Below are 10,949 nucleotides of genomic sequence, written 5' to 3' on the forward strand. Positions count from 1 at the left end.
GGAGTCCCAGGAACGAACGCAGCTCCGTCACATTCTGTGGTCTGGGTGCATTCTTGATCACCTCCATCTTGCAGTCCGTGGGTCTGATGCCGTCCGCCACAATCTATCTCCCCAGGAATTCGACCTCTGGTGCCAGGCAAACACACTTGGAGTGTTTCAGCCTGAGTCCCACTCTGTCCAGTGATTTGAGAACCTCTTCCAGGTTGTGCACGTGTTCGGTGGTGTTGCGGCCAGTGATCAAGATGTCGTCTTGGAACACCACGGTGCGTGGAACTGATTTCAGCAGACTCTCCATGTTCCCCTGGAAGATGGCCGCCACCGAACGAATCCCACAGGGACATCTGTGGTATATGAACAGTCCTCTGTGCGTGTTGATGCACGTCAATTTTTTCAAAGGTTCAGCCAGCTCCTGTGTCATGTAAGCAGAGGTTGGATCCAACTTGGTGAATGACATCCCCCCCTGATGGCGTTGCAAACAGGTCATCCGCTTTGGGTAGTGGGTACTGGTCCTGTAACGAGACTCGGTTGATCGTCACCTTGTAATCCCCGCAGAATCTGACTATCCCATCACTCTTCAACACTGAAACAATTGGACTGGCCCACTCATTGAACTCAACTGGCGATATGATCCCCTCCCGTTGAAGTCTGTCCAGCTCAATCTCGACTTTCTCTTGCATCATGTATGGAACCGCTCGGGCCTTGTGATGAACGGCTCGTGCATCAAGGGACGAGATTGATCTGCACTTTGGCGTCTGTGAAGTTGCTAATGCCTGGCTCGAATAACGACGGGAATTTGTTTAGCACTTGGGCGCACGAGGTGTCGTCTTCCGAAGACAGTGCTTTGATGTCATCCCAGTTCCATCGGATCTTTCCTAGCCAGCTTCTGCCAAACAGCGTTGGGCCATCGCCTGGTACAATCCACAGTGGTAAATCATGCACAGCTCCATCATACGATACCTTCACTGCCGCACTGCCAATGACTGGTATGAGCTCTTTGGTGTAAGTGCGCAGCTTGGTGTGGATCGGGCTTAGTTTTGGCCTTTGTGCCTTGTTGCCCCACAGTTTCTCAAAAGCCTTCTGGCTCATAATTAATTGACTCACCCCCCGTGTCCAATTCCATGGAAACTGGAATGCCGTTTAATTTGATTTTTAACATTATCGGAGGGCTTTTGGTGGTGAAGGTGTGTACCCCATACACTTCCTCTTCAGCCTCGGGTTAAGTTGTCTCTTTTACTCGTTCAGTGTGATCCGCGCCGGATCGGTCATCTTCTGCCGACTCTGCCACGTGGTGAGTCGCAGTACGTCTGCACATTCGCTGGAGATGCCCCATTGTTCCACAGCCCTTGTACACGTAGTGCTTGAATCGACATTGATGGGCTCGATGATTACCCCCACAGTGCTAATGGATTTGCATTTACGCCCCACGGCAGACTCTGAGTCATCCTAGGTCTGGCCTCTGCGGGCGTGTAGGCCCTGCCATGTACAGTTCTGCCTGCTGAAGGCGTTAGTTTATGCACAGTACTTGCCGGTGAGTTCCGATGCTGCAATGATACCTGTTTAGTGTTATCGTTCGTGGACATAAAAGCCTGGGCTATCGTGATGACCTCGCTCAGATCTAGGGATTCGGCAGACAGCAGTTTGCGAAGAACGACCTCGTGGCCGATTGCATGCACGAAAAAGTCCCACAAGACATCCCCCAAAAATGCAGCAAATACGCACGGTCCCGCAAGGTGTCTTAGGTCGGCGACATAACTCGCCATGTCCTGGCCCTCGGAGCGGTGGTGCGTATAAAAGCGATACCTGGCCATCAAGATGCTCTCCTTCGGCTTGAGGTGTTCCCGAACCAGTGTGCACAACTCTTCATATGTCTTGTCCATTGGTTTTGTCGGTGCTAGCAGATTTTTGATGAGGCCATATATCGTGGACCTGCAAACGGTGAGGAGAATCGCCCTGCACTCGATCGCGTTTTTCACCTTTTCCAGCTCGTTGGCCACGAAGTACTGGTCAAGGCGCTCAACGAAGGCTTCCCAATCATCACCCTCAACAAATCTCTCAAGATTACCAACGGCAGCCATAATTGCATGAAAGTTTGTGATCTGCTCCTCGTCGCCGATTGTTACATTTAGAATAACTCCACAAGACTGTATATCTTATGCTCAAACTATTGTGATCTTGGTCTCCTTATTGTAATTCCAGAGTGAGGAGGCAGCATGGTAGACTGCCTGTTATACCTGCTTGCCCAGAGTGTGCAGATGACCCTTGGGTCTCCCACAGATGTGCCCCCTGGTGGCAAGTCTTACACATTGGTAATGTTTACATACATAACACTTACTACCCATGAGAATAACGATAAAGACTGTCGGAAGGGCAGCCAGAATGCTGACCATGGCATCTTGGAGCAGGAGGCTGTCCAAAGGAGGATGGAGGAGGAGGAGAAGCGTAACGTGGTAGTTGCAGGAGATTCAATAATTAGGGAAACAGAGAGCATCCTTTGTAAGCAGAATCAAGAGTCCTACAAAAACAGCCATGAATGTCTGCAGAGGTAAGGGACAACATAAAACTAAAAGAAATAGCTGGTCCTTGCAACTAGTACAGATACAAAGGACAACAGGAGGTGACAAAACATACAGAGCTACGAAAAGGGAGTACGAAAAGAAACTTGCAAGGAATATCAAAATCAACTCACAATTTTTACAATTCTATTAGCAAAAAGAGGGTGGTCAGAAGCAGTGTGGCTCCCTTGAAAACTGATAACAGTAATATTGTCAATGAAATAGTGGACACGTTGAATAATTACTTTGCGTCAGTATTTAAAGGAAGAGGATAGCATGCCGGACATCCCAAGGAAACTAATATTGAATAAGTGATGGAGACTCACCAAAATTAATGTAAGCAAAATAATAGTAATGAAGAAAATAATGACACAAAAGAATGCCGAACCCCCAGGAATAGATGCCAGGGTTTTAAAGGAAGTAGGTGAGAACATTGCAGATGAGATGTCCTAATTATAATCTTCCAAAGTTCTCGCGATTCGGGAACCATTACTTTAGATTAGAAAATTGCTCCTCTATTTAAGAAAGATTAGAGAGGTAAACCAGGGAATTATAGACCAGTTAGCCAAACATCTGTTGTCAGAAAATTACTAGAATCTATAATTAAGGATGGGGTGACTTGAAAATTTTCAGCTGATCAGAGAGCAGCAGCATGAATTTGTAAAGGGTAAGTCATGCCTGATGAACCTGATTGAATTTTTTGAAGCGGTGACTAAAATAGTGGGTAGGGGCTGGATTTTCGGCTAATTTGCGCCTCGTTTTGCAACATGGCGGGGCAGCAAATGGTGGTTCTGGGCGTCAAACGGGGCATCCAGGATTTTGCGCCCGGGTGGAACTTTCGGCATTGGTTTTGCGGCGGCGTTAAAAATTGCCACCCCGACCTCCGTTTGGACCGTCATGATGACATAATCATCATGTAATGCTGCGCTAGCACCCCGGGCGGAACTTTCGGGCCTTGCGCCTCATTTAGCGTCCGCCCAAAAAACTACAGGAAAAAGCTGCCGTTCCCATGGTGCAGCAGGTGCAATAGCGGCATCTTTGAACGGCATGTCGGAGTTGTCACACTATGGTTTAGCACCAAAGGCTGCATGAATCTACAGTAGACTTTCATGTGAGTTAACTCTTTGACAGCCGGGTCGCAAGGGCACAGTACGCACGGCAAATGGAATTTAAAGTTCCCAATGAGCAGGGATTGCTAGACTTAGAGGGCTATCGGTTCTGAACGCTATGCTTGAACGGGGAAGGGGACGTTTGGTTGAAGCTCGTGACTCAATGCCACCATGTTGGTTATTCCCCCACTTACTCTGCAAATGAGACACAAGACAGCAATGTTTAAGGTCAAGGAAATATTTTATGAGAAATGTAACAGTATCAATCCCCCCAGCCCCCCCAACAAAACCCACAATAGTTCAATGGATACACACGTATGGACACAAATCTGCATCCTGCAATGAACAACATGAATATAAAAAGAAAAACTGCAGCCTCCACTAGACAATCATCATCATCATAGGCAGTCCCTCGGAATCGAGGAAGACTTGCTTCCACTCCTGAAGTGAGTTCTTTGGTGGCTGAACAGTCCAATATGAGAACCACAGACTCTGTCACAGGTGGGACAGATAGTTGTTGAGGGAAGGGGTGGGTGGGACAGGTTTGCCGCACACTCTTTCCGCTGCCTGCGCTTGATTTCTGCATGCTCTCGGCATTGAGACTTGAGGTGCTTAGTGCCCTCTCGGATGCACTTCCTCCACTTAGGGCGGTCTTGGGCCAGGGACTTCCAGGTGTCAGTGGGGATGTTGCACTTTATCAGAGAAGCTTTGAGGCTGTCCTTGTAGCATTTCCGCTGCCCACCCAGACAATATGCAACATTCATTAACAATGCATTCTGCAGTGCACTACATTTTTGCGATGCCCTAATGTTTATGGGTCATGCTTTTATGCCCCCTTCCCTTCATCCCCCTCCCATGCCTGCTGCTCCTCCTCAGGGCTGCTGTCTTGGGGGCTCAGACAATGGCGACGCCGTCTGAGGACGCACTAGTCCAGCTCCTGGCCTGGAAGGCCCAGCTTCTGACTGGTTCGCCTCTTCCTCGGCGTTGCCAGTCACAGGTGGTTTGGGTGTCAAGCGTCATTGGTGCTTGGTTGGCGATTGAGTGGTGGGAGACGGAATGCTGTCATCCTGAGGAATGACAGTACCTCCCATTTCCCTGGAGTCGCTCTGTCGCCGATGGAGCTGGGCCTTAGCAACTGGAGCACGATGTAAAGGAGCACCTTGCTGACCTGCTGCGAAGAAAGTACTTTCTAAATGGTGAAAAGCTAAAAACAGTCTAAAGAGACTTGAGGTCCATGAACATAGATCATTAAAATATCATGGAAATAATCAAAAAGGCTGAAGGAATGCTGGCCTTTATATCTAGAGGACGAGAATACAAGGGAATAGAAGCTATGCTACAGCTATACAAAGCCATGTTTAAACCACATCTGGGGAACTGTCTTGCAGTTCTGGGCAGCAAACCTTAAGAAGGATATATTGGCCTTGGAGGGAGTGCAGCATAAATTTACCAGAATGATAGAAGCATAGAATTATATGCTCTTTCAAGTAGACGTAAAAGATCCCATGGCACTATTTTGAAGAAGAGCAGGAGAGTTATCCCCGGTGTCCTGGCCAATATTTATCCTTAAAATGACGAAGAAAGCAATAAAGAAAGGAAAGATAGATTATGAAAGTAAACTTGCGCAAAACATAAAAACAGATAGTAAAAGCTTTTACTGATATATAAAACGAAAAAGAGTGACTAAAGTAAATGTTGGTCCCTTAGAAGATGAGAAAGGGGGATTTAATAATGGGAAATGTGGAAATGGCTGAGACCTTAAACAATTATTTTGCTTCGGTCTTCACAGTGGAAGACACAAAAACCATGCCAAAAATTGCTGGTCACAGGAATGTGGGAAGGGAGGACCTTGAGACAATCACTGTCACTAAGGAGGTAGTGCTGGACAGGCTAATGGGACTCAAGGTAGACAAGTCCCCTGGTCCTGATGAAATGCATCCCAGGGTATTAAAAAAGATGGTGGAAGTTATAGCAGATGCATTCGTTATAATCTACCAAAATTCTCTGGACTCTGGGGAGGTACCAGCGGATTGGAAAGCAGCTAATGTAATGCCTCTGTTTAAAAAGGGGGGCAGACAAAAGGCAGGTAACTATAGGCCGATTAGTTTAACATCTGTAGTGGGGAAAATGCTTGAAGCTATCATTAAGGAAGAAATAGCGGGACATCTAGATAGGAATAGTGCAATCAAGCAGACGCAACATGGATTCATGAAGGGGAAATCATGTTTAACTAATTTGCTGGAATTCTTTGAGGATATAACGAGCATGGTGGATAGAGGTGTACCGATGGATGTGGTGTATTTAGATTTTCAAAAGGCATTCGATAAGGTGCCACACAAAAGATACTGCAGAAGATAAAGGTACGCGGAGTCAGAGGAAATGTATTAGCATGGATCGAGAATTGGCTGGCTAACAGAAAGCAGAGAGTCAGGATAAATGGGTCCTTTTCAGGTTGGCAATCGGTGGTTAGTGGTGTGCCACAGGGATCGGTGCTGGGACCACACCTGTTTACAATATACATAGATGACCTGGAAGAGGGAACAGAGTGTCGTGCAACAAAATTTGCAGATGACACAAAGATTAGTGGGAAAGTGGGTTGTGTAGAGGACACAGAGAGGCTGCAAAGAGATTTAGATAGGTTATGCGAATGGGCTAAGGTTTGGCAGATGGAATACAATGTCGGAAAATGTGAGGTCATCCACCTTGGAAAAAAAAACAGTAAAAGGGAATATTATTTGAATGGGGAGAAATTACAACATGCTGCGGTGCATAGGGACCTGGGGGTCCTTGTGCATGAATCCAAAAAGTTAGTTTGCAGGTGCAGCAGGTAATCAGGAAGGCGAATGGAATGTTGGCCTTCATTGCGAGAGGGATGGAGTACAAAAGCAGGGAGGTCCTGCTGCAACTGTACAGGGTATTGGTGAGGCCACACTTGGAGTACTGCGTGCAGTTTTGGTCACCTTACTTAAGGAAGGATATACTAGCTTTGGAGGGGGTGCAGAGACGATTCACTAGGCTGATTCCGGAGATGAGGGAGTTACCTTATGATGATAGATTGAGTAGACTGGGTCTTTACTCGTTGGAGTTCAGAAGGATGATGGGTGATATTATAGAAACATTTAAAATAATGAAAGGGATAGACAAGATAGAGGCAGAGAGGTTGTTTCCACTGGTCGGGGAGACTAGAACTAGGGGGCACAGCCTCAAAATACGGGGGAGCCAATTTAAAACCGAATTGAGAAGGAATTTCTTCTCCCAGAGGGTTGTGAATCTGTGGAATTCTCTGCCCGAGGAAGCAGTTGAGGCTAGCTCATTGAATGTATTCAAAGATAGATAGATTTTTAACCAATAAGGGAATTAAGGGTTATGGGGAGCGGGCGGGTAAGTAGAGCTGAGTCCACGGCCAGATCAGCCATGATCTTGTTGAGTGGAGGAGCAGGCTCGAGGGGCTAGATGGCCTACTCCTGTTCCTAATTCTTATGTTCTTATGTTCTCAATCAGTATGACGAAAAACAGATTATCTGGTTATTATCACATTGCTGTTTGTGGGAGCTTCTCGTGCAAATTGGCTGCCGCGTTTCCCACATTACAACTGTAACTCCAAAAAGTACTTAATTGGCTGCAAAGCACTTTGAGACGTCCGGTAGTCGTGAAAGGCACTATATAAATCCAACTCCTTTCTTTCTCTCTTTACCTCTTTCTCTCTCTCTCTCTCTTTCTTTCTCTCTCTTTCTCTCTCTCTCTCTCTCTTTCTTTCTCTCTCTCTTTCTTTCTCTCTTTCTTTCTCGCTCTTTCTTTCTCTCTTTCTCTCTTTCTTTCTCTCTCTCTTTCTTTCTCTCTCTCTCTCATTCTCTCTCTCTCTCTCTCTCTTTCTTTCCCTCTCTCCTTTCTTTCTTTCTCTCTCTCTTTCTTTCTCTCTCTTTCTAAATTTACAGCACAAAGGAGGCCATTCGGCCCATCGTATCTGTGCCAGCTGAAAGAATTATCCAGCCTATACCTACTTTCCAGCTCTTGGTCCATAGCCCTGTAAGGCACTACAAATGCATATCCAAGTACTTTTTAAATGTGATGTGGGCTTCTGCCTCTACCAACCTTTCAGGCAGTGAGTTCCAGACCCCTACCATCCTCTGGATGAATAAATATCTCCTCTACTCCCCTCTAATCCTTCGGACAATTACTTTAAATCTATGCCCGTTGGTTATTGACTTCTCTGCTATCTCGGCCCCTCATAATTTTTTACACCTCAATTGAGTCTCTCCTCAGCCTCCTCTGCTCCAAAGAAAACAACCCCAGCCTATCCAATCTTTCCTCCTAACTAAAATTCCCCAGTCCTGTCAACATCCTCATAAATCTCCTCTGTACCCTCTCTAGTGCAATCACATCTTTCCTGTAATGTGGTGACCAGAACTGTACACAGTACTCTCGCTGTGGCCTATCTAGTGTTCTATACAGTTCTAGACTTCCATATTACTAGTGCTCCTCGATGCCATACATGGTCAAATGCTGCCTTGATGTCAAGGGCAGTCACTCACCTCACCTCACCTCTGCAATTCAACTCCTTTGTCCATGTTTGGACCAAGGCTGGAATAGTCCTGGCAGAACCCAAACTGAGGGATATGCCGGGCCATGAGATTACAGATTGAGGTGGAATACAATTCTCGTGCTGTTGATGGCCACAGTGCCTCATGGATGCCCAGTTTTAAGATACTAGATATTTTCTGAATCTATCCCATTTAGCACAGTGGTAGTGCCACACAGCATGATGGAGGGTGTCTTCAATGTAAAGACGGGACTTCGTCTCCACAATAATTGTGTGGTGATCACTGCTACCAATGCTGTCATGGACAGATGCATCTGTGACAGGTAGATAGGTGAGGAAAAGGTCAAGTAGGTTTTTCCCTTGAGTTGGTTCTCTCAGACGGCAGGGCCATTCTGGCAGCTTTGTCTTTCAAGACTTGGACAGCTTAGTCAGTAGAGGTGCTCCCGAGACACTCTTGGTCCAGGTTTATTCTTATTATTGTTTCTCGTAGCGGTTTGGTGCAACTGGGTGGTTTGCTGCAGCATTTCAGAGGGCAGTTAAGAGTCAACGCATTGCTGTGGGCCTGGAGTCATATACAGGCCAGACCAGATAAGGATGGCAGATTTCCTTCCCTAAAGGACATTAGTGAACCAGACGGGTTTTTACAACTATTCGGCAGTTTTATGGTCACCATTACTGATACTAGCTTTTTATTCCAAATTTATTTAACTAACTGCATTTAAATTCCCCAGCTTCCGTGGTGAATTTGAACTCTGATCATTAGTCCAAGCCTCTGGAGTACTAGACCAGTAACGTAACCACTCTGCTACCATTCCCGTACCGGTCCTTGATTATCCCATACGTTTCTAAATACTCAGTAAAATAAAAGTCTTATGGTGCACAAAAAGGCCCGAACAGCAATACAAATTGCACCTATTCCATTTAAGAAGTGTAAATTCTAGGATGTGTAAGTTCTAGTAGCTAGGAATATGAGATCTTATTAATAATGTATGAGTTAGTTATTCTGAAACATTTGCTTACAGGTTTGACAGAATTGCACGTACGAGACAGTCAATGCAAAGTGACGGTTTAAACTCACTTAAGTATAGAGTTCTACAGGTCAAGAAATATCCTTTATACACCTTTATTGATGTGGATGTTGGTGGGCCTGAAAGACCTCCCTCCTCGGGATAACAAAGGTGGTGAAGAACTTCCTGAAAAATTCAACTAAATCTCAGAGTTCTTAAATTCGAGAACCTTCCTCTTCATGTTGTGTGCCATATGTGCCTTATTCAATTCATGTTGAACCCACGCTGCAACAGATTTTTAAAATCTAAGTTACAGGAATTTGAACATTGGGTAAACATTTGCAAATCTAAAAAACATTTTAACTGTTTTCAAAAAAATTGCCGACATGCAAATATAATCTATTATATTTCCTAATCCAGGTGTGATATTCAGACTCTCAGGAACTCTCTTATCACTGTGTACATATGTTGCTTTTTTAAGTAATTCATCAGCTGAGGCATGTTTCTATTACCTGTCTTACTTTGCTCTATTGTGGATAGTTTTAGAAACATTGCTAATTTATTTGCAATACTGATTTTTGTGCCCACACTGATGCCTGGAGAATATTTTACCTGAAATGTGATACACATCTAACAAAGGCAGACTGTGCTGCCTCGTTGCCAGTGAATTGCATTTTACTGTTAGAAGACTTTGGGTAGGAGAGTTGATTCTGTCCTAACAGTAAAATGTGCTCAAGTCTGAAGAGTTACATCCCACCTGAGTTCTGCTATCCATTGTGAAGTCCAAATGCTGTGAAGATGGCTTCAGTGCACTGGTCGCTGAGCTATCTACCAGGTTAGATTGCTAATTTTTCTTTTTACGTGTTCTCAGGATATGAGCAGTGCTGACAAGGTTCCATTTATTGCCCATCCTTAGTTGCCCTGAAAAAGTTGTGGTGGGCCTTCCCCTTGAACCACTGCAGTCCTTGTGGTAATAGTGCTTCCCAATGGTGTTAGGTAGGATGTTCCAGGTTGTTGACCCAGTGATGATGAAGGTATGATATATCTATCTATATCTATCTATATCAACTTTCAGGTTGATGTCACCTGAAACTGCTTTGTCTCAATGTGAAAATGGCAGCTTAGTGGTAGCAACACATTTGGAAAGTAGCAGGACATTTTCATATCTCATTATATCTATCTCACTCACACACTCTCTCACACAAATACACATACACCATACGGCATGGGCACACTCTTCATTCACACACACACACACACACACACACACACACACACACCATGTGCGGTTCACACAGACTTCACACATATATACATCGCAAAGTGCGCATATAAACACACCCCATATGATGTGTACGCATGCTCTTGCACAACACACGTGTGCATGCACACACACACATTGCACATGCACAATCTCGCTCTCTTTCACACACACTGAAGTAGCAATACATTGATTTTTTTAAAATTTAAGTGAGCTAGAATTGTTGCTACTTTTAGCCAAATAATACGATTCAGATTATATATTTAGCAAGGTGCATCAAAATCCCTTGCTCCTGGATTGTGTCCTATCCAAAGCTTTCAAGATCAGGAATTTTGAAGATGGTGGGCTTTGCCCTACCAGGATCCACTCTGTTCGACAATGAAGAACCATGAGTGGGATTATCAATCCAATGCTTTTTAAACCAGGTTCTGCATAGAAGGAGTTAAACTGATATATACAGGGCAGGGTTACTATTGAAAT

The 10,949-nt window shown here is 45.0% G+C and overlaps 1 protein-coding gene across 1 annotated transcript in view; it reads left to right on the forward strand.

Moving 5' to 3' along the window:
- LOC139263071 (beta-1,4-galactosyltransferase 1-like) overlaps positions 1-9,376 on the forward strand; it is a 153,604-nt gene extending 144,228 nt beyond the window's left edge. Inside the window, exon 6 of the mRNA XM_070879038.1 lies at positions 9,224-9,376. Within this exon, the coding sequence (XP_070735139.1) occupies positions 9,224-9,374 (151 nt within the window). The 3' untranslated portion in view covers positions 9,375-9,376. The remainder of the gene's footprint in view (positions 1-9,223) is intronic.
- Positions 9,377-10,949: the final 1,573 nt, after the last annotated feature.

The sequence above is a fragment of the Pristiophorus japonicus genome, chromosome 1 (genome assembly GCF_044704955.1).
Source record: "Pristiophorus japonicus isolate sPriJap1 chromosome 1, sPriJap1.hap1, whole genome shotgun sequence".
NCBI lineage: Eukaryota > Metazoa > Chordata > Chondrichthyes > Pristiophoridae > Pristiophorus > Pristiophorus japonicus.